The sequence below is a fragment of the Felis catus genome, chromosome B2, assembly GCF_018350175.1.
Source record: "Felis catus isolate Fca126 chromosome B2, F.catus_Fca126_mat1.0, whole genome shotgun sequence".
NCBI classification, from domain to species: domain Eukaryota; kingdom Metazoa; phylum Chordata; class Mammalia; order Carnivora; family Felidae; genus Felis; species Felis catus.
In genome coordinates this window covers 106,369,867-106,394,429 of record NC_058372.1, presented here as the reverse complement: position 1 = coordinate 106,394,429, position 24,563 = coordinate 106,369,867, and the positions used below count along the sequence as shown (strand labels likewise).

General features: G+C 41.9%; 1 protein-coding gene and 1 long non-coding RNA gene across 3 annotated transcripts in view; one reads left to right on the top strand and one right to left on the bottom strand.

The window, feature by feature from the left end:
* Positions 1-512: 512 nt before the first annotated feature.
* SLC35F1 (solute carrier family 35 member F1) overlaps positions 513-24,563 on the bottom strand; it is a 408,535-nt gene continuing 384,484 nt past the window's right edge. Inside the window, exon 8 of the mRNA XM_011282636.4 lies at positions 513-3,847. Within this exon, the coding sequence (XP_011280938.2) occupies positions 3,623-3,847 (225 nt within the window). The 3' untranslated portion in view covers positions 513-3,622. The remainder of the gene's footprint in view (positions 3,848-24,563) is intronic.
* Positions 13,451-24,563, top strand: part of LOC109499867 — a 44,084-nt gene continuing 32,971 nt past the window's right edge. The window contains exon 1 of one of the 2 annotated variants that reach the window (XR_006598207.1): positions 13,451-14,055. This is a non-coding gene — a long non-coding RNA (uncharacterized LOC109499867). The remainder of the gene's footprint in view (positions 14,056-24,563) is intronic. The other variant, XR_002157414.3, reaches the window with a different exon arrangement.

Below are 24,563 nucleotides of genomic sequence, written 5' to 3'. Positions count from 1 at the left end.
CGAATTTATAGACATCATCCTGAAGTACTTAAGGGGTTGCTGGTGCCTACAGTTAGTGGAGGAGGGACAATCACAGGATACGGTGTCAGCCCAGAAGAGAGACACAAAGAATTCTGCTTAACGTGGTGTTCGTCTTTTAAGTCTGGCATTGTGCCAAGGGAAGCACACACAGAACTTTGTCCTTTATAAGAAACTGTTTCTTGGGGAAAATTGATATTGTTCTACATGTGTTTTAACATGTTTAAACGTGGACTTGAAGACTGTAGCCCCCAGCACCTTCTTAAGTACTCAGATAAATAATTAATTTTGCAAATTACAAACGTGCTTACTGTGGCTTTTCAAAGCTCCGGCTCTGACACCAACTGAGCCCTTCCTAATTTGGAAATATTTTCTTTCTGGTGTTTCTTTTGACATGTGCCCTGCCGTCTACTTTCATGGCTATTTCCAGCATCCCAGGGGAGCTCCTTCCACGGTTGTCATAGTGCAGACAAACACTCAAGAAAACCAAGAACTCCGTGCTTTCATAAAGCATTTATTTTTATTTGAAAACATTATACAGGCATTACATTGCCACAGCCAGTCCATAGGGGAGCATGCAAATATCAAAAATGGAAAGTTTGTTCAACTTCTCGGTGTAAATTTCCTTTTTGGTTCATATTTTCCATTTGCAGTGTCTGGATTAGTGTGCTTTGTTATGTGGCTTGACAATAGAATCCTACCCATGGGGTAAAATCTGTACTGGGAGCTAGCCGGGGACTACTAACTGGTTATAACTCAAAAACAAACCCAAAACAAACAATACTACACGCTTGTCAAAAGGTTAATAGCACGAGTTAGCAATATCTAAACTAAACATCGAAACATTTTCATGGGACACAGTGGTGCAAATGTTTCCATTGCTTGGTCTACCTGGTTGTGTGGTCCAGAGTTTGGAGCTGTGGGAAGGTGTGACCAAGGCAAGCGCTGTCCTCAGTGCAAGTTTCCGGCGAGGAATTGAGAACCAGCACTCACCGCTAGCGCCAGCGGGGTAACGGGGAGCTGTGGTCTGCTTACCCAAGCCAATTCTATACAAGTTGCTAAAGTCTCACTTGTGGAGGAGAGAGTGGCGGTGGGGTCAGAAAGCTGAGATTTTTGCTGGTGTCTACTGAGGTTATGATATTTCGGAAACGAAAACAACTAGAGTTAATGTTCTACTCTCGCGTCCCGACGCACTCCGGAAGGACCGACCGGTGTTGTCACATTTGTTCTTGGCTATTTTCTTTTGTTTTCCGAAGGGCCCATCTGGAACTCCTGATCTTGGATGGTTCGACGTGTTATCAGCCTTTCTAAATGGGGACGAACCAACACGGTGAAGGACCCCAGTGACATGAAAGTCTTGTGCACAAGGACACTGGATGATAAAAGGGTATACAGTGAGTCCACCTCAACATTCACACTTGGTTTCCATACAATGGAGTCAATTGAAATATCCTAGAAAATAATCCAGATGGCTACTTTTAGCCATCCATTGGTTGCAAACCTTTCTGAAATTTAAATTTTTAAAAAATTCCCAGTCGACTGAGTTGACTTGGAATATCTTCATCCACTTATTTCTCATAAGACTTTACTAAGTGTTTATGAATTAGTGTCATAAAAAATGAATAAAAAAAGACTAAAACATTTGGCTTTAAAATAAATACTAAAAATGCAATAAGTCAAGCAAATTATGCCAACCAAAGGAATGTAAACACAAAAATAAAACCACAGTCTTCAAAGGTCTTCAGATCTGAATGGACAAAATATTCAGAGAAAGGTATTTAATTGGTTTAGAAGGTAGCAGAGAGCAGATATTGGCAAGGTGTTTTGACTTGATGTAGCTTTAACATTGATATTTTCTTCTCCGAAAATAAAACGTATTTCTGAGGGGGCTGAACAGAGATGGCCATAAAATCTGCATATCCGAGGAGATCATTCTTCTTCCCCATCTCCAAGGGCAGGACTACACCCCCAGGGGTTGAAGGCAGGCAGAGGAGCCGCCTGGCGCTGACTGCCAGCAGGGGGCGCGTTTGCCTGCCTAGTAGTTAGGCCTCGTGCAGGGTGTATTGGAAACCTGACTGCGCTGTAATCCGTCCTCCTTTACAGGGACCCCTCTGGTGTTTTGCTTTGTTTGCCTAAAATGTATTGGTCTGAATTGCCCACAATTTCATCAGCATTTATTTTCCTTTTACAAACCTTGTACCCCATCGCGGATCTTTTTGAATGGTATTGAAGCCAGCCAAACTTAAAGACTGTTTCACGTACTGACACATAGGATCTATTCCAAATTGAAGAGGTCTGTAGTGTTTCTTGATTTTTTTGTGTGTTTGAAAAAAAGAGCTACTTTCAGGGCAACAAAATTAGACTTAGTGACATATGCTTCAAAGCCTTATCAGGACCTTGCAATATTCTCTGTATCCTTAAGAATATGGCGTTGCTATATTCTGCTATTGAAGGGATGCCAAACACGACCCAATTGCCAAACTTTTTCATTCACGACATCTTTATCACTACTAAATGGTGAAATCAGTCAAGCTATTGTCAGAGACTGTTCCACATCAGCACCTTGACCTTGTTGGGAGGCTACGCAACCGGTGATATGCCACGATAAGGGTAATTTCCACGCTGGTGTATTTTAAAAAGTGTCTCCCCCAATGAAGAGGGCAGAGGGCCATGGCTTTTTCCACTGCCTTGAACAATTTCCATATTATCACTCAAGAAATCTAGGAATTAAAGGTAAAATCAATACACTTTTGGAAGAGAGGATATAGGGAGGGGCAGAAAGATTTAAAATACATAGATGTATATATATTACCCTAAACACATATGATATTATTTCTGGGGTTTCCTATAAGCCACAGGAATGAAACATTCCTCATCCAGTTATTACAGCGACTTTATCAGCAGAATCACGTGGCACAACAGAAAGGCAATGGCCTGGAGTAGTCAGAGAGTGAAATATAAAAAGGCAAAAGTGTTTGCTTTATATCTATTCCTAGAATAGAGAATTATATGGTCAGTTGCCCCTCCCCACAATGGTCACAGCACAAAATACTTATTGAGCAGGCAATCCAACAGGTAACAGAGGAAACCATTAGCCCCCAGGTCCCTAGGATAAGGAAACTTCTCAGGGATGGAGCTCCTGTGGCATGCAGCACTCATATAGACTGTGCAAAAAAATAAAGTATGATTCTTAAAAAGTGACTTGCCATAGAAAAGTGGGATTTATGTTAACTACATGTGGGTCTGGCAATAGTTCTCATCAGGAGTACAAAACAGTCTCCTGAAAGTTAGTGTAATAACAGTAACAATAATAATACAAATAATAATAATACTTGCTTTTAATTCAAAAGTTTTCACAGTAATTAATGCAGGAGGGTTGTGGTCAGGATACACACTAGCTAGGCATCTCTCTAAGTCAGGTGGATGGGAGCCCGTATCTGCGGTGATCTTCAGCTCATGCCTTTTATAGGCTTTCGGATTTGCTACCTTGCAGTCCACCTGTGTAAACCGCACCTAATAAATACCTTTCTCTATGTACAATACAGAGATGGAGGGCGAACACACGGCCGCTGAGTTGACCGCAGGGGGCAGGGAGGGCCGCATCCTAGGCCACGTGAACGTGGGGCTCCTCTTCGGTCTCCTGGCCCAGGCTGGTGTAGGTGACCGAAGGCTCCACCTGAGCTGTGGTTGGTAAGTCCACAACGGGTCCCGAGGGATTGCGGAACTGCTTGTACACTCGGGGGTCCTGGGCTATGTACGTGGAGGTGGAGGAGTAGAGCATCAGCCCGATGAGGATGGTGAAGAAGGACAGGAGATACAGTCCTGAAAACTAGGTAACACAACAGCAAAGTCACTGAGCAGTCAGAGCAGAACCATTTCCACATTAATGAGGCACAGAGGGAGGAGAGCAGAGCATTTCCTCCCAGAACAGGCAGCTGGATGAGTTGGCCAATGCTCTTGACGGAAAGTGAATTCGTCACTTAGTTCTCGTCCTAAACTGGCTTGGTCTTATTGATTCTCCTTATCTTTTTTCTCGGCTCTGTGGTGAACACAGAGGAACACTTAGCTAATTGTCCTTAAAGTGCCAGTCTGAGTAACTGATGCGGGAGAGCTAGTTAAGCGTGAATTAAAATAAGTCAAGTTAAAAGCAACCCCCCCAAACCCCAATAAGCCTCAAACTCCAGTATCACTCAACAAAGCGGTTGTTTCTGGCTTCATTAAACCCAGAAGAAATAGAGATATTCCATTTAAGGTTGTAATGAAGCCATAAATACCAAACCCCTCCCTGACACAACTGTATTGGGCACTCTTATTGTGCCTTAATCCAATTCAGACACTATTTGTCTTCCCTGTAGGAACTGTTATTAACTTTCGTAACTATCTTTGCAAGAATAGATTATCCTTGGATGGCAAGAAACACTATAACATTCCATTCTTGCTCTACTAATCTGACAACAACCAAGCAGAGCTGTTTATGTAGCATGGTGCTTCCTAAAGTATTTGCTTGACAATTCATAGAGATTTGAGAGAGAAAAAAGAAAACACTGGTTTATACAAGTGCCAGAAAATTCATATATGTTTTTGAAAAATTACAACTTCTGGGCCTCCTTGAGTAGTTACACTGGACGTAGTTGCTTGAATAATTACTGGGGAAGAGTAAGGTAACAATACAAGTGCTGCCGTTTCTATTTCATTCATTCGCTCATTCATTCATGCGTTCGTTCAACTAATAGTTTCTTGTATGCCCTTCTCTATCACACACGGAACTACATGCTGGGGAAAGAGAAATGAAAACATATGGCTCAAGGACTTAATCGTCTCAGTGGAGACACAGAGGTACCGGTAGACAAAATACAATGCAGCTGTGAATGCCCAATCTTATTTTAGTCAAGGGCTATTGTTGCAGTCTTGACCACGGGCTGTATCCATGGGGCAACAGAAGACCAATTTGATTGGGTTTCCTATTTTATTTTTAATGCTCACGGTCTAAAAGAACTAAAAACTGGTAAAAAGACAAAAATTAATTGGAAGCTCGTAGAAGAACAGGAAGAAGATCCAGAGAGTCTATAAAGTAAGTTGCAAGGCTATAATCCTTGAAAGACAGCTGCAGTGGAAAAGTCAGTCAGGAAAATGGCTCCTGGAAGACAGCCCCGAGGCTAAGAGCCCCTGCCACAGTGGTGGTTTTTCTGTTTTTCTTTTAACTCTTTCTCCTCCCTGCTACTGTTCCTCCTCAACTCTTCCCCTTCTCTGCCTCCTCCTCCTCCTTCTCTCTCCTTCCTTCCCTGTACCCCCCTCCTTCTCTCTCTTTAGCAACACCAAGGTAGCTAAGACTACAGACCATTTCTTTTCCTTTTTAAAAATGTTTATTTATTTATTTTGAGAGAGAGTGCAAGTGGGGGAGGGGCAGAGAAAGAGAGGGAGACACAGAATCCAAAGCAGGCTCCAGGCTCCGAGCTGTCAGTGCAGAGGCCGACACGGGGCTTGAACTCAAGAACTGAAAGATTATGACCTGAGCTGAAGGCAGATGCTTAACCGACTGAGCCACCCAGGTGCCCTCAGACCATTTTCTGATTGTCTTTCTAGTTCATTCCTCACCCTATCTTTTTTTTTAACAATATTAATACTTTATTTATTTATGTATTTATTTAAATATATGAAATTTATTGTCAAATTGGTTTCCGTACAACACCCAGTGCTCATCCCAAAAGATGCCCTCTTCAATGCCCATCACCTCCCCTCCTCTCCCCCCCATCCTCCATCAACCCTCAGTTTGTTCTCAGTTTTTAAGAGTCTCTTATGCTTTGGCTCTCTCCCACTCTAACCTCTTTTTTTTTTTTTCCTTCCCTTCCCCCATGGGTTTCTGTTAAGTTTCTCAGGATCCACATAAGAGTGAAAACATATGGTATCTGTCTTTCTCTGTATGGCTTATTTCACTTAGCATTACACTCTCCAGTTCCATCCACGTTGCTACAAAGGGCCATATTTCATTCTTTCTCATTGCCACGTAGTACTCCATTGTGTATATAAACCACAATTTATCCATTCATCAGTTGATGGACATTTAGGCTTTTTCCACAATTTGGCTATTGTTGAGAGTGCTGCTATAAACATTGGGCTACAAGTGCCCCTATGCATCAGTACTCCTGTATCCCTTGCCTCACCCTGCCTTTTAATTCCTTTATTCTTCATATTCGAACCATATCATAATCCCTCCTCAGACGGATTTATAGACTAGACTCAGCCTGTAGTAACAGCTTCACTTAATTAATTAGCTTGAACAATCAATTCCGTTTCTCCCAATGAAAAGAAATTTATTCTTTGATTCACAAATTTGTTGGCAAAATGAAATGGGAGGAAAAGAAGACCGCTCAGGACTGTTTTAGGTGATCTCAGAAAACCTATTTACCCCTAAACTTGCTTCCTGAAATTCTACATTTGAGAGCTACAGTCTTTACCCCCAGCTCTGGCAAATGAAATCGGTTTGTTCCCAACTTTATAATCATTTCAAATATTTTGTTAATGACTTCCATTTTCAAACTCCACTCACATGACCCTAGTCTCAAGCGAAGAGCCTTGCAGGTCTCAGGCCTGAGTCGGCTGTGGCAGACAGAGGCGAAGAGATTATCAAAGGGGCCTGTGAGGTTAGAACTGCTTTCTAATCACAAACTGGATTCCAATCCTAGCTCTGCTACTTTCTAGCTGTCATTTTGGAGAAGTATGTTAACCTTCTCAGGTCCAAGTTTCCTTATCAGTAAAGTGGGGATAATAATTGTGCAGCCATACAGAGTGGCTGTAATGATTAAACTAGATAAAGCATATAAAGCACTTATCTGATGCCTACCTCACAAGCATTCAGTTCCTGTTACCTTTGTTGTCATTATTACTGTTTTGTCATTATTGTTTATAGCATTATCTTATATTCAATGATCATACATGTAACACTCTTATGTAATCATTGATTAAATTGCCTTTCTCCCTTAACTGTGGGACTGTGTCTTCCTTGACCAGTGTCAAGTGCAGAGCCTGGAACAGGGTAGGCATCCACGAAGTGCTACTTGCTCTTTGTTTTTATTTTGAGTGAGTGAATGAATTTAATTACGGTGAAGTGTCAGACTAAAGACACAAACAAGAAAAAGTCAGCCTGTTCCAGTGGTGTACTTCACGTTTTTTAACTTTGAATTTGATAATCCAATGTCTTCTTCTTCTTTTTTTTTTTTTTTTTTTTTTTTTGAGAGGGAGAGAGACAGCAGCATGAGATGGGGAGAGGCAGAGAGAGAGAGAGAGAGAGACAGAATCCCAAGCAGGCTCTGTACTGTCAGCACACGGAGTCTGATACGGAGCTCTATCTCACAAACCGTGATTTCGGGACCTGAGCCGAAATCAAGAGTTGGATGCTCAACCAACTGATCCACCCAGGCGCCCCTCGAATGTCATTTCTCATACATAGAATGGCAAGCAGAAACTTGTTGAAAGGGAAGTCATAGTATTGACTCTTAATCATTAACTCCAAAAGTCATCTTCAAATCTGGGGTCAGTCAGGGGAGAGCGATAAGACAACGATTTGGGAGGACAATGCAAGAGTCTGGGTAGAAGAGGGGGGCTGCTGATCAGTGGACTGGCACAAGAGGTCTCATAGACTCGTGGTGGAGAGGACTTGGCAATGTAGGGGAGGAACAGGAAAGATCTCATGCACGGTATCCTGCAAGAAGGATTTGAATTCCTCTCAACTTCTGGTTTCAGTTTCCCATAGTCTGACTTGATCGATATGACGAATATTTAAAAATTCATCTTTGTAAAGCTAATGCCTTTGCCATTGTAGGAACGAACACCCAAATCGTCCCTCTTCTGAACATGGAACCATCAAGTGGAATGATAAATCCACTCCACAGTGTTTTCCTGGGACGTAGCTTTAGAACGACAGCACATATTTTACTTCCAAAGCATTTCCACTTAATTCGTGCAGAATTCATCCTAAAATTGTTCAAAATATAGATAGCATGGGATTTTATATGACAGAGGCACCTTGGAAGTCACCCAAGAGTTTTTATTAATAGATGGTAGAGGAAGTCTTATTTAGCACACAAGCCCAAAATGAGACCAGAAAGACATGCATTATGACTAATCTGGATAAATACTGAATATTAGAAATAATGACAGAAAGGTTAAAAGTAAGAAAAAAGTTCATTTTTTCTCTTTATAGATTGACAGAAGAAAGAAAATTGAATCAGGGTACCTAATAGGCTGATTCCCAGTTTTAGATACTGCACTTATCCTGAGAGAGCATTCTTTTATTTATTTTTTTTTTAATTTTTTTCAACGTTTTTTATTTATTTTTGGGACAGAGAGAGACAGAGCATGAACGGGGGAGGGGCAGAGAGAGGGAGACACAGAATCGGAAACAGGCTCCAGGCTCCGAGCCATCAGCCCAGAGCCTGACGCGGGGCTCGAACTCACAGACCGCGAGATCGTGACCTGGCTGAAGTCGGACGCTTAACCGACTGTGCCACCCAGGCGCCCCGAGAGAGCATTCTTTTAAAGAAACCAATCAGTCAAACAAAAATTCTGTATATTCTAGACTGCTTAACTCATTTACTACAAAGAAGTACTCATGCCTAATTGCCTAGGCAAAGAGAACTAGGACCTCCCTGGGCACCGGAGGAGGCCCGAAAGCCATCTCCGAATTACACAGAGGGAAAGGTTCAGGTGGAGGTTTGTTGTCCCCATTGAAGAGCACAGGCTGCTGTCTGAAGTGTCCTTCGTGGTCCTCCCCCAGCCAACTGCAGCCCATCAGAAGACGCTTAAATGTTCTGTGCTGCGGACTCACTTCACGTGCATTTTATCCGACTTGGAGCTTTGAGAAGCTGAGAAAGGACAGGCCTGCATCAACATCATTGTGCTGCACACACTGTTTACTTTGCTGCTGTCTTTTCCCCACCCTGCTGGGTCTCTTTGCTAACAAGGGTCAGAAAACACTCATGGTGCATCACGAGAATGCCTGTGTGTTGCTTAAAGCAATTTGACTGGGACACAAGCCATTGTCCAGAAGGGGGTGGCTTGGAAGGCTGATGGTAAAACTGTACAAAGTTCCTCAACCTCCAGCTAGGGATTAAACCTAGCTCCAGCCAGATGGCATCTCAGTATGATTACTATTTAGCTAATGGGACATTCAACACATCAGTTAAGGACAGAACACATTTTTATTTTGGCTGTGGTATTAAACATCTAAGCAGAGTTTTAACAAACTAATGACTCTAATGAGTCTTAGGCCTCTACAAGTAGAGAACCACATGGTTTGAAAGCCATTTCAAGGCACATTTATAAATATACCAACTAGAATAGGTGAGGAAGAGGGCAATTTTCAAGAGCATCTTTCCTTTTCTAGCTTGACCAAAAAGATGGCTGGGTGAGCAGAGAAGAACATGGGCAATCCTCAGAGAGGCATAAGGTTTCAAGGATGAAGAGACTCTGGGTTGAAGCTCTACTTTTACTGAGTTTATGTACCACCCTCTTCTATATGATGGGCCTGCCGCTTCCTTCTTTCCTGGGGAGTGTACTTATGGTGCATGCTTCTGTGTAATGTGGCTTCTCTAAGGTTCCTGATGCGGGGTTCTGGTCATTTTTGGTCAATGACTGCACCTGGGCCTATAGATGATCAGAACTAATTTTTATTTAACAGATAATGCAAAGTTAAACGATTATTTTAGTTCTTACAGGGAGATATATGGTGCTTCTAGCTCCAGGAGAAAACAAAGATTGAATGGAGAAAAGGAAACTGTCACTTGTGATTTGTAGAAGAAAGACCTGGAAAAGAGTAGCTGGGGAGGTTTCCTAGGAAACTGGGGTACAGGGAAATGAGATTTGGGTAAAGCTCCTGGAGTTATTTGACAAAAAAGGAGAGATTTAAATAACTCCTGGAGTTATTTGACAAAAAAGGAGAGATTAGATCCGATTTAGATGTAACTGGGAGAGCTAAGGAACCTCAGAGAAATTCAACTGGAAAGAGGGAGAAAATAAGGTCAAATTAGAAAGAAAAGAGATACAGGTAAAGAAAATTTCTCACTAGCCAGGAGGAAAGGGGAATGCATATAACTGGAAACCCTAAAAAGTAGTAATTCTTTTCTAAATTATCCACCCAGTATGTATTCTTTCTCTCTATGTCTCCCATTTTGTGTGTGTGTGCGCGCGCGCGCACACACACACACACACACACACACACACACACACCTGTGAACCATTACTGCTGGCCTGATAGGACCTGCCTTCTGAACTTTGCTTGACAGAAGCTGGGTAGGTGAAAGACTACTATCCCTGAAGTCTTCTCATGTATGGTCGGTGAGCAAAGGACAACACTTTCAAACACTCATGTGTTTCTAAGGCTATCCATAAAGTATGGAAGAAGGAAATACCAATATGTCAGGTCATGTCTTATCTTGAAGGCATTATTGCTAAAATTTAAATAGACCTGTTGTCTTGCCCAGCTGGATGCAAGTCTGCTGTTTAAAGAGGCATTCCATTTGGAAGCAAGATAATGGTTAAGAGTTGAAAGTGGTTTCTGAACTGCATAAGGAAGCTGCTTACAAATGAATTCAAGGATATTTCTAAGTGTCCTTACACATGGCTTTTCACATATACAAAGGCTAACAAAAGATATGTGGCTACAATAATGATTTCCTTTCTAGTTCTTATTTAAGTTTATTCTTTTTTTTTTTAAAGTATATTTATTTATTTTGACGGAGAGGGGAGGAGCAGAGAGAGGGAGACAGAGAATCCCAAGCAGGCTCCTCACTCAGCATGGAGCCCAATACGGGGCCTAATGTCACAACCGTGAGATTATGACCTGAGTCAAAATCAAGGGTCAGACACTTAACCGACTGAGCAACACAGGCACCCTCACATTTATTCTTTTAAACAGATACAGATGTAATTAAACCTTTCCACATTTTTAACTCTTTAGCAGAAAATAGGAAGGTAGAGTCTGGGAATGTGCAAACTTAGCAGTTGCTTCAGAAGTCAATGCAATGATAGGTAACTAGAACAATAAAGGGCAGTGACTGGTCATTCCCAAGGCTAGACAGCACAGGCAGGGAAGTGTGAGGTTCCAAAGCTGTCGGGAAGAATTTCCATGAAGGGAGACGGCCTGGCAATTTCAGTGGCAAGTCATGCCTGGGAAAAATGAGACTTTTAGTTAAGTTTGTGAAAATTCTCCTGAATGATCTGCCATGTAGAACAGTATACTTCCCCCTGTAGTTCCATACACTGTGATAGAAAATGCACATATAAAGTTAGACCAACTGGCACATCTAATCATGATTTCTAGGCTGAGAACAAATAAGCCAATTTTGTTCCCAACAGAAAGCCAGATGACACAGATTGGCGGTTCTAGGTTCCATACTAGTTTAAAGATTCGTCAGTCATAGGGGCACTTGTACCCCAATGTTTATAGCAGCAGTTTCAACAATAGCCAAATTATGGAAAGAGCCTAAAGGTCCATCAACTGATGAATGGATAAAGAAATTGTGGTTTATATACACAATGGAATACTACGTGGCAATGAGAAAGAATGAAATATGGCCTTTGGTAGCAACGTGGATGGAACTGGAGAGTGTTATGCTAAGTGAGATAAGTCATACAGAGAAAGACAGATACCACATGTTTTCACTCTTATGTGGATCCTGAGAACCTTAACAGAAGACCATCGGGGAGGGGAAAGGAAAAAAAAAAGTTAGAGAGGGAGAGAGCCAAAGCATAAGAGACTCTTAAAAACTGAGATTAAACTGAGGTTTGATGGGGGGTGGGAGGGACAGGAGGGTGGGTGATGGGCATTGAGGAGGGCACCTGTTGGGATGAGCACTGGGTGTTGTATGGAAACCAATTTGACAATAAATTTCATATTTAAAAAAAAAGATTCACCAGTGACTAAGCAATGCAAAATGCTAGTTAAGAGTGAATCACAATGAAATACAATGCTGCCATAGTGAAATTTTTAAATCCAAATATTACGGGTTGAGGAAACTGGCTTTTATAACTAAAAGGGGCATCCAAGGTCTCTTGGGTTCCCACTTGATATGTAAATTGCAGGGTGGACCCTTTGGGCAACAACCAATCCGCTGAGAGTCCTGGGGTGGAGAAGCGAGAGAGGACAGCTCACCAAGGACAACTCATCTCTCAGCAGCTGTGTGTGTCTCAGCAGGTTGGGGATCACACCTGGAGCTTGGGAGTGCCACGGTGGGGAGCAGAAGCAGGGGAGGCTGGTCCTGGCTGGGCAGGCTGTAAGCTGTGGCCTGCTTGGGTTCCTGCAAGGAAAGGCTCTCCCCTGTTCCTGATTTATTGCTGCTGGGTCTGAGCCAGTTGCTATTCAGGGCAAGGCAACTAGACAGACTTGGCTCCACCGAAATGCCCACATAAACAAGTTGATGCTTGACCTCCTAATTTTGGCTCTGCACTGAACTAACAAGATCATTTTTATTATTATTAAGAGTATTGAAAAAACAAAAGTTTGTCTTCTGAGTTTACAGAACTGGAAATAAGTTGCCTGGAGAGGACAGAGCTTTTTCAAATTCTTCAGACCTGCCTATTGTTGCTCTGTCTCCTGCTCTTGCCTCCTCTTATTCCTCCTCATTCTCTTTTTTCCTCATTCCTTTTCTTTTTTTTTTCCAAGAAAAAAAAAGGGCTAAATCTCTCGCTAAATATTGCACGATTTCTTTCTTCTAAGTCATAAGTCATAGCATGGGAAAATACCAAATGTGGGCACAGCACACAATCTACTGACAAACGCTAAAATCGGTTGTTTCCAGAGACCAGCAGTACTGACCTCAATCCCTCCTTCCCCATTCTTTCTCCAAAGGAGATAGAAAATAACCCCAAATTCATGCTAATCTAATCAAGACGGAAAATAAATCAATGAGTACCTCAGTCAAAATACCAAATGGTCTTTCTATTTCAACAAACCAAGGAATTGCAAAGATTTACATACTTGGAGAACAACTTATCCTCCAGCCATCATGTTGCTAAGGAGAGAAGCAGCAAACAGGGCCCTGACACCGTCACAGGGCAGGGCTGTGCCCCGCACTGTGATCCCAGTTCAGTTTATGAGGCCTTCTGTTTGATTTGCAAAACCAATTCATCTGGCAGTATAATTTGTGCAGCCAATCACATCCAAGGCCAATAAGGGTTCTTTTACGGGCAAATATCTTCCCCTGTGAGTAATTTCACACATGAGTACAGCAACAGGGAGCTAAAAATGGATTTCTGACATTATCTTTTATATGACAAACAGACATTTTCACTTGGTTTGATGAACTGATAGAAATCCTCATTCATGCAGATTTCTATTCTCGGCAGTCCAGCAAAAGAAGACCAGAATAGCCAAGCCAGAAGTGGAATAAAAGGGGCCTACTCTGTGGGAGTGTTTAATTATAGGCTCAGTTACAACAAAGGCCATTAGATGCCTCATTTATGTCACCTTTCTGTGCTTCCTTCTTCTTATCACTAGTCAAAAAGGGATTACATTTGTGTGTGAGGGACGCTGAGCAGTGGCCTTCACTCCCGCATTTCTTCGGACTCTTGCATCATCAGACATCTATTTTCCCTCCACACAACACAGGGGTGCACATGGGGCTTGGAGTGATTTTACAGGAGACTGAAATTGAAAGCCAGTGAAACATACTGAGTTTATGGAAGTGGTAGTGTTGCAGCTCAACTTATGTCACAGACCTGTTCCGGTACAATGAATCTCGAGGCGGAAATAGGAGTGGCACCCTGTCCTATTTCCCCTAGTGATCCACTAGTAAAATTTTTGCTTCCTGTTACTGCACCGTTCTGCTCTGCTGATCTAAAAGTCTTAGTTCCAAAGGGAGGAATACTGCTACCAGGAGACACAACAATCATTCCACTGAATTGAAAGTGAAGACTGCCACCCAACTGCTTTGGGCTCTTCATGCTTCTCAGTTAACAAAGAAGGGAGTTCTCGTCGCTGTGCTGGCTGGGGTGATTGATCTGGGTTTCCAAGGGATATTGGGCTGCTACTTCATGACGAAGGTAAGGAAAAATATGTCTGGAATACACAAGATCCCTAGGCATTCCTTAGTATCACCATGGCCTGTGATTACAGTCAATGGGAAACTTCAACAACCCAATCCAGGCACTAAAGGGCCCAGACTCTTCAGCAATGAAGTTGGATCACCCAACCCCAGCCTGTCCTGGCGCCTCTTAGAGAGAGAGACAGAGAAAGATACATAAGCACACACATGTCTTATTGGTTCTAGGTCTTTGGAGAACCCTAATGCAATTGACAAAAGGAAAATCTGGTTATACTAAAGGTCTTAATGCTGATGTAAACCTTTCATAACAATTTCTCTCCATGGCAAATTTTAGAAATGGAATATTTAATGATATTTTCCGGGGAATATCAAGCAGGGCCTCACAGAATGAGCTCTGGTGAGAATGGTGAGGTTCGCATCTCTGTTTGCCACTTTCTTGCTCTGTGGTCTTGGACAAGTTCCTTAACTCTCCAGGCCTCTGGTCACTCGTCTGTTAACTAAAGATAATAATACTTCCCACATGGGGCTGTTGTGAGCATTAAATGAAGTGTATGTGTGTGTGTATGAAACTTTTCATAATATGTATATTTCATAAATATATATATATATATTTTCACATATATGAAATTTTTGGTGCAGTGCTTGGCACATAGTAAATGTTCAATAAATGTCAGCTATTGTTAGCTTTACATCACAAAGAGTAAATGCTAAAGCACAGATAGATTTGAAAATTTCCTCAATAGTTCTTTCTGAAAAGGTCAGCATGAATCAAATTGAATTGCAAATGCATTTATGGAATTGGCAACAGCAATCAATCCATCTGGAGTGGAAGGTTTTTTGTCAATGCAAAGAATAAACCCTTGGTTTATAGGCTCAGTGTTTGAACTTACTTTCATGTTGAGCTCTCTTACAATGATGTGTAATTACATAAGTCACAGGAATCCTCATAAGTTTCTATTCTGCTTTACTTTATTAATTTGGAGCAACCACCCCCTGTCAGCACAAACCATCTTTGAGAACCTACAAGTATATGTAAGTTTAGCAATTCCTTTTGCTTCCTCGGTGTGGTAGGCTGAAAAGTGGCACCCATCCATATCCTAATACCTGGAACCTTTGAATGTTAATTACTTCAGTTGAAAAAGGGTCGTTGCAGATATGATTAAGTTAAAGATTTTGAGGTGATAGATTATCCTGGGCTCTACAGACTGAATCATGTCCACTCCTCTAAATATGTATTTTGAAGCCATGACCCCCAGTGTGTCTTATATTTACAAATGGGGCCTCTATGGAAGTATTTAAGGTGAAATGAAGTCATAACGGTGAATTAGTGAATTAGTGTCCTTATGAGACACCAGAGAGCTCTCTCTCCCACCTCCCCCACCTCTACACATACACATGGAGAAATGGCCAAGTGAGGACATACTGAGAAGGTGGACGTCTACAAGCCAGGAAGATAGCTTTCATCAGAAATTGAACCCTGCTGGACCCTGGTCTTGGATTTCCAGGTTCCAGTTGTGAGAAATAAATCCCTACTGTTTAAGCTGCCCAGCTTGTGGTATTTTGTTATGGAGGCCTGAGCACACACTAACATAGCTAGGTTCAGGTGGGCCCTGAGTGCAATCATGTGTATCTTATGAGGGGAGGCAGAGGGAGAGATTAGACACACAGAGAAGAAGGATATGCGAAGACACAGCAGAAGTTTGGAGATGCTCCCCTTAAAGACTGTAGTGATGTGTAGCCATAAGCCCAGAAATGAAGGCCACCACAGCAGCTGGAAGTCTCCCCAAGAGACTCTGGATGGAGCATAACTGCTGAATTTTGGCCAGGTATATGGTACAGGCTGGACGGCCAGTTGGTACAAGCACACCCTGAATGCCCCTGTTAATCACCATCTTGAAAACGTAGAGATCTTGTCCTCCCTCTACATTCCCAGCAAGCAGAATGTAAAGGAGAATGTATTGTTCAGTGTTCAAGGTCAGGTGCTTTGGAGGTGGCCAACCTGGAGCGTCCCTCCCGTAATGAGGAGTGCCGACGTGGCACACCTTGATGTTTTGGAAATGCTGGCCCATGCGATGAAGGAAAGGGCTACTGATAGTTGCTGGGTTAAGTTGCTGTGATACAAGCACTTGCTGCACATAGATCCCAACAGCAGATGCTCCCTGGGCATAGGTTCCCCCAACAAACCTACCTCTTGATCACTGTCTCTGGGTCTTTCCTTTGGCCTCACTGGACCATCACCCACCCTAGGCTTAGAGTCTACTGGGGTGCAGCTGCACACCCCTTGAAACAGATTTTGGTCTTCTGGTCCTCAGAACTGTGAGAGAATAAATTTCTGTTGTCTTAAGCCACCAAGTTTGTGGTACTCTGTTACAGCAGCCATATAGAACTAATAGACTCAGCAATGAATTATTCATTCAGTAACTTGAATTACCTGTGAACTGAGACCTTAGCTATCACTTCATTGTCCATCCAAATGGAGTTTCTACCATTTCATGAGCTGAGGATATAATGATAAATATGTTGGATATAACGCCATTCCTAGGTTCCAGTCTGTTGTGGGAGATGAGACTGAAAACATTAGAAGGAATTAATCTGTAATGTGATTTTAGGAAACACTATGAAGGAAACCAACAGGTGACAGGTGACGTGAGAGTCTGGTGGAAGCTACTTAGATCATGAGGGAAGTGTTCTCTGCAGATGAGGCACTGAAGTTGAGACAGAAACAGCCATGGGAGGCCCTGGAGAAGAGCAAGTCCAGGCAGGGGGACATCAAGAGCAAGGGTCCCAAGGAGGAAAGGGCACAGTTCTATAACTAGAAGGATAGCCAATGTCGCTGATGTCTAACACTTAGTAGTAATTCATAGTTAAGTGCATTCTGTGTACCAGGTGCTGTTTAATGGGATTTACATTATTTGCCTTCCTAATAACTCATGAGGAAGCTATGATTATTTCCCCCTTTTAAAAATGTTTTCTTGGGGTGCCTGGGTGGCTCAGTCGATTAAGCTCCGACTTCGGCTCAGGTCATGATCTCACGGTTTGTGAGTTCGAGCCCCATGTCGGGCTCTGGGCTGACAGCTCGGAGCCTGGAGCCTGCTTCGGATTCTGTGTCTCCTTCTCCCTCTGGCCCTCCCCAACTTGTGCTCTGTCTCTCTAGGTCTCTCAAAAAAGAAATAAATGTAAAAAAATGTTTTAAAAATATTTTCTTTAACATCTATTTATTTGAGAGAGAGAGAGAAAGAACAAGCTCGGGAGAGGCAGAGAGAGGGAGACACAGTCTGAAGCAGGCTCTAGGCTCTGAGCTGTCAGCACACAGCCCAATGCGGGGGGCGAACTCTCAAACCGTGAGATCATGACCTGAGCTGAAGTCGGACATTTAACCCACTGAGCCACACAGGCGCCGCATTCCCCCCTTTTAAAGGGAAACACAATATGGTGCGCAAGTGCCAAGAGTGGAGGTTGGAGCCATAAAAGCGTAGGCTACTCAGGAACAGTGTGTAGACCCTTAGAGGTCAGCATGGCATTTAAATTTTGCTCAAAATGCAATGAGAAAGAAGGGTGTTCAGCAGAGGAGAGTACTATCTAATTGGTGTTTTAAAAGGATCACTCCGGGGGCGCCTGGGTGGCTTAGTCGGTTAAGTGTCCAACTTTTGATTTGGGCTCAGGTCATGATCTCACGGTTTGTGGGATGGAGCCCAGTGCTCCAGTGCAGCTCAGTGCAGTCCAGACCCTGCACTGACAGCGTGGAGCCTGCTTGGGATTCTCTTTCTCCCTCTCTCTTTGCCCTACCCCTCTGCTCGCATACGTGCACTCTCTCTCAAAATAAATAAATAAACTTAGAAAAAAATGAAAGGATCACTCTGGCTGCTGGTGGGTGATTAATTGTAGCGATGAATTAAGTGGAAGCAGGCAGACCAGGAGACTACTGCAACGGTCTAAATGAGAGATGCTGGCGTTTGAACTAAGATGATGGCAGTAGAAATAGAATACATTTTAGAGGAGGAGCAACGAAGAGAAATGAAGACTGAATCTCAATTACTGAAGCTGACTATTCTGAGGGTATGTGATTTTTTTCTAAGCATTTGTCATGGTGCATTTCTTCCCGTATTTTCACATATCATCTCTTTAAACAGAGAGGAGGTACACTTAACATCTTCTATGGTACTAGCATAAACTATTTGTTGTTGTAGGTATAATTCCTGCCAGTGTTTAATCTATAAAGTTCTCCCATTTCTCCAGCGGTCTCCATTCTTGCAACCTGAGAAGTATTCTATGTGGAGAGAACCATATTTAGGAAAGCACAATTAATAACAACACTGCTTAAGTATGGTAATCTTAGCAAACAAAGCTGCTGTCAACTTCCTCCAAAGTATTTTCATCTCATATCAGTTTTTAAAAACCAACCTTCAGGGAAGTACGGAGTACTATGATGAGCGTCTTGGAGCTGAGGGAGGTTCAATAGAGTGTTCAGGGCACCATCTTGTAGTGACAGCTGACATAGTGCCCAAGGCCTTGACCCTCCACCCAATTCTCTTCCCATCTCCCAACTGTTTCATTAACTGCATTGCAACATAATTCTTTTTGTTCTTCTATTCCTTACATTCATGCTTCTGAAAACAATTCATATATTTATGCATATGGGAAGGACTCAACTTTAATTCAACACATTTTGGAATAACCTTAATGGATTATTGATGAAGTTGGATGCTATTCTTTCTCAATTCACAGAAACAAACAATCACCAAGAAATATTACCACGGCTGTGTAGGGGGGGATCCTTTGACAAAATGAAAAATTAGCTTCTCCCACAACCATATTGGGATTCTTTATTTCTTTGTCTCACATGTACCTGGTAATGGCAGGAAAGACAGAAAAATAAAATAAATGGATGAGTAATTGATTGTAAATAATATCATGATGTGGCAGATGTCAAGAGGGAAATCACATTATGGTTTTAATAGTTAATAATTTTTTTCTAAATAAGTTTGGTACCTGATGAATAGCTTCCACCTTCTCTTAAGTAACCCTCAACACTCACTTTCTAATTCCAAAATATCACTAAGAAGTATTGGCATCACGCCCAGAATATTTGGTTATTCCATAATAAAATCTTACAACATCGTTATCACTACATTTCCACAGTATGGTATAATCCTCAAAATCCATAATGTGCTATCACAAATGTGACAGACATTCAACAACAGTGTTAGTGTCTTATTCCCCTTTTAAATTAAATTTTGTACTTGTTATAAAAATCATTTCAAACAGAGAGGGAGGCAAACTGTAAGAGACTCTTAAATACAGAGAACAAACTGAGGGTTGATGCAAGGGGTCGGCGGGGCGTCGGGGAATGGGTGATGGGCACTGAGCAGGGCACTTGCTGGGATGAGCACTGGGATTTGTATGTAAGTGATGAATCACGGGAATCTACCCCCGGAGTCAAGAACACACTGTATACACTGTATGTTAGTTAACCTGACAATAAATCATATTTTTTAAAAAAAAAGACTAAAAAAAAATAAAATTATCTAATGTTTTAAGGCTTAAAAACATTTTGAACTTTGGGTTTGTTACTATTATATACACACATTTTAAAAAATCAGAATCGAGAGCTGTCTTCTATATTTGATATCCATGAACTGATAGGACCATAACCATCCGTGATGTCTCTGACTATAGTTTTGAGGGAGATGGGCAAAGTGAGATATCACCAAACTGTAAAGAGATTTGTCACTTGGAAATAACCTCCTTTATTGTCTAGCCTGTGTGTATAAGGGCCTCTTTTCTCTGGACATGTGATTCTGGGAAAGTTAATTTGATAATATTATTGTTATCTGATATTGCCGGTTCTTCTGAGGCACATTATATATATGAAACTTTTAGAATGCGCTTCATGTCTACAGATGCCTTTGCTTCATCTTTCTCTGTAAGTGATGACTTTAATATCCCTTCCCTTTCACATCTTTGCTCAGGGCCACGGGTTGGCACTGGCACCCCACTCATGCCTCTGTGCAAAATGCAAATAACAAACCAATAAACTGAAGACATCTCCCTGGACTGAATGCATGCCATGGGTATCCCTGTAACAAAACTAACAGATATGGCCTTAGATGCCACCAAGAACTGAAACAGAAGGCTCATGCACCGCTTAATGCTAAAACTAGGGAGAATTATTACAATTAGCCTTACAAGCAAGTCTGTACACATGAAATGCAAAGAGATTTGTAACATTTTGTGTACAGCTTTCAGTAGCTTTATTAATGACACACCTTTCAGAGGAGATGGCCGTTTCCTGGTGCTGAGGATTAGTGAAAAGTTTGCAAGGACAGTCATGGTTTACATCGGGTGTCAGTAAACCAACAAATCTGGCAGCTGCCTGGTTTTGTAAAGTTTTATTGGAAGGTAGCCATGTCCATGGCAGTTGAGTAGCTGTGACAGAGACCGCCTGGCCTCCAGAGCCCGAAATATGTATAATCCTGATCTCTTACCACTTTGCTGACCTCTGTGCATGTAGACAATATAAATATAGATATGGCAATATAGTATGTGATAATGACTCAATTCACAAATTCGCTGTGGGATGACTTACGAATGTCTGAATGTTTCATAGGAGTCTTCCTATACAAAGAATACATTTCTCTGCAAATTTTCAATCCCTGCTGCGAGCTCCATTCTTCCACACCCCCACGATACTGTAATAGTTACTATGACACTGAACCAGTTTTCTAAGCTCCGTGTTACCTGAAGACGTTCTCTAAGCAATCCACCAATTCAATCAAAGAATGAATCAAAATAGTGGCTTGCTATCGTGGGATCTATTTTTTTTCTTTATTTTTCGGCTGGTCGCATCCACCGGAGATGTAAGAGTCCATATCGATCAACAGCTTTTTTGCTTCTAATGTGAAAATTCCTAGATAATGTTCAGCCTAGAAAAGTGAGGTTTAACCTTTAATGTTTCTTGTAGAGATGAGCCTTGCACTGAATAAATAATTGCTGAACACATACTGCACCAGGTGCTGTGCTAGGTGCTGTATCAAGGATCCAGCAGAAAGGGAACTCTGTCATCAGGAGCTTTGTACTTACTTCTCACTTAAGGTCAGTCCTTTTATCTAAAGGTAGAACTGGTTAGTATACAAAGGAAACACCAGTACAATCAATAACTGCTTTCTCTGTGAGACAGATCTCCACAGAGCAACTACACACAGCTACTCTTCTGCACACTAATGCCCGGGTTCCATGCAGCATCGAGAAGGAACTGGACGTAAAGCCACTCACCAAATTTACATTCAAGCTCAACTGAGTTACCTTCCTGAATATGAAGCTCCACAGAATGGTTTACAATGTATTTATTTTTAAAATAAAACCGCAGCCCAAATGGATTTAAATGAGAAAGAGACTCGGCATGTGACTAAGTTAGTCCTTGGCAATGTAATGAGCGAAGAGTTTTGCTGCGTGAAAATAATGAGGAAAACAGACACAAAGAAGCACTTCCCCTTTGTGTTCATGCTTGTCTATTAAAACTGAGAATAAACCCCTTGAAACCTTCCGATCAGTGTCTGGTCGCACTTCTGGCGCATCTTGCAATGGCAGAGATTCGTATTTAGACCTCCTTTTTATTAGAGGGCATTGCTAGCTTTATGTATTTTCGGGATAGAAACAGCTTTATCGTTTTATGGTTATAAAAATAACGTATGCACATGGTTTCAGCACTACGTAATTTATGCAATACTTGAAAGTGTGCGGAACATAAAATACAAGCCCTCAAAAGTCTACCATCCTTAATAATGGCATTATTTACTGAGTGTTCACTGTGCCAGCCACTGCAGTGAGTGATTTACATTTCTATACTCATTTCTGTACCGGGAACTCTGATGCTGCCAGTTACACAGCATCTACTATTATCACCCCCATTTGCTGAAGGAGGAACTAGAGATGAAAGTAGTTAAGTAACTTTTGCACGAGGCTGTATAACTGGCTTAGCGTCCGGGGTTCCTGTATAGAATTCAGGGGTGCTGTAAACCTAGACAAAGACCCTGGATTTTTATCTCCATTGACCTCTAACTGTCATTTAACATTTCTCCATTATAAACGTAAGCAATAAGCCGCACTGGTATCGGCAGTACCTTGGAATTTTTGCCAACAGAAATCACGTATATTTTCATAGCACATGACGACTGCTGCAGATCATTCCAGATCTGCACTCATCACTGCTTTGAAATGACAGTAGTTGTTAGGTGTGCTTCTAGATCCCGTGATTTGTATATTACTATATCATCACATTTAAAAATATTTTGTTAACTTTATTTTAATATAATCAGCCTGCTTTGTAATGCCAAGTATTTTATTTTAGACATGTGAAAACGTTGTGAAAAGGATCTCTAAGCTTTACCAGACCAACAAAGGGGCCTAAGGTATGAAAAAGTTAGGGACCCTTTAGTAGAGAGCGAGCTGAAATTAACACCCAGGTGGTCTGACTCTGGAGCCTGACATGCAACAACTTTGCCATTCTATCTGCCCTTGGCCTTGTGTTCACATTTTGGTGGATATACTTACTTTCAGATGTCTCTAATTTGGAAAGAATAGATTAAATGGCGATTAGGCAAACTCAGGGAAAAGTCAAGGAAACATTCTCAGGAACAGACACCCTTTCCTACTTCCTCATATTCTCAAGGAGGGGGGATGGGGAGGCCTTGGAATCTACCATTATCTGAGGCTCTGAGGAGAACTGGGCAGTGGGGGTGGTGGGGGTGGGGGAGGCAGTTCAAGGCCACCAAGGAATTGTACTCCTGGGAATGGGACAGGTCACTGACCAAGCTGACCTACAAGTGTAAAGACACCAGAGACATTCTCAAACAAAAAGAACCCAGAGATCTGACACTTGTAGGCCCTTTTTTGAGAAACCCCCAAACTACTGAACAATAAAATCCAGTAACTCAAAAGACTGAAAAGGATTGGATATAGTTGTCAGTTTTTCAACAAAACAAAACTAAACTAAACAAGTCTCAATAACTATAAAGTTCTGAGAAAAAGAAAATGTAACCTAGGAAAGTTACCCTTTGAATATAAATAAATATAAGAAATGTCTTCAAGGAAGTAAAGACTTGGGAGATACTGTTCAAGTCCCTGTGAACACTTCCTGACAGACGCACCGCCAGCCCAATGGCACTTTTCCAGTGACTGTGAACTTTTTCTTTCTTCAAGGCACTTGACTAGCATCTGTTGTAAAGTATTTCCTAGAAATGGACAAATTGCACTGTGGACAGCCTGTACAACCCTACACAGCAGCCCTGCTTCCTAACAATAGCAGTAGTGATAAAATCTAAGACATAAGGCAAAATAAAGAATGCAGAAAACAAGAGCCTGCGTTTCAGGGACTGGTGGTATACATAGGAAATGTAGTTAAGTATGGAAATATGGCTTAAAACCCATAAAGATTATGTTGATTAAAATGCACTGTTAAAATCATTGATAATATAAAAACAGTACAACAGAAGTCAGGAAATGAGGGAGGGACAGTATTATCTTTCATAGAAGGGAGTACATAAAAACTCTCAACACTTAACAGAGTTGAAAACTAGTCTTGGTAGCTCCTGAAGATGTGTGGAGGGGTGGCTCTGCTTTAGCCTTTAGGTTTGAGCCAAGCTTTGTTCTTTATCTCAGCAAGCTGATGCCTTGCTTCTGTGAGCTTGGCTCGTTTATCTTCTAGACAATGGAAGATGGACACATACAGGTTGGATGACAAAATTAGGTGTCTGAGTATGTAGGAGGGGGCTGGACTGTGCACCTAGTGACAAGCACATCCCGTGCATTCTCCCGGGAGACAACTAGCTGGTTTTTCCTGGCTATGCTCCAGTGCAACCACAAGCCTTTCCATTTGAAACTTCTGCAACCTTTCTAGCTCATTCTGTTTTCCCTACAGCTTGTCCTGATAATGTGAGTTCAAAATATTTGTGATGTGTAGTTTATGAATAGACTTTTGTAAAAGGAATTCAGACTTCCGGCTACAGTTCTGGACCTACCTCACAATCTATCCCAACTTGTCTAATCCTTCCACTATTTCTAGTAAATGGGAATTGCTAATGTGGCAGAGATTGGCTACTTCACTGAACCTATACTCTTTCCTTCCTGTATGAACAGCTTAGCTACATTTCCCAGCCTCCCTTGCGATTAGGTGTGGCCATGTGACTGAGTTCTGGCCAAAAGAATGAGCAAGAGGGTATGTATACTACTCTAGACACAGCCATAAAAGTCTCCAGGCTGTCTCAATAGAAACTCTAAGAACCTAGCCCAGGGGCTGGCAAACTTTTTCTTAAAGGGCTAGATAGTAAATATTTTAGGTTTGTGGGTCACACAGTGTCTGTCACAACTACTCAATGCTGTCGTTGTAGGGTAAGAGCAGCCATGGTTAATGTATAAAGAAATGGGCACGAGTGTGCTCCAATAAAACTGTATTTATGAAAACAAGGGGCTGGCTTGCAGATCCTACTTTGTTAATCCCCGCCCTAGAGG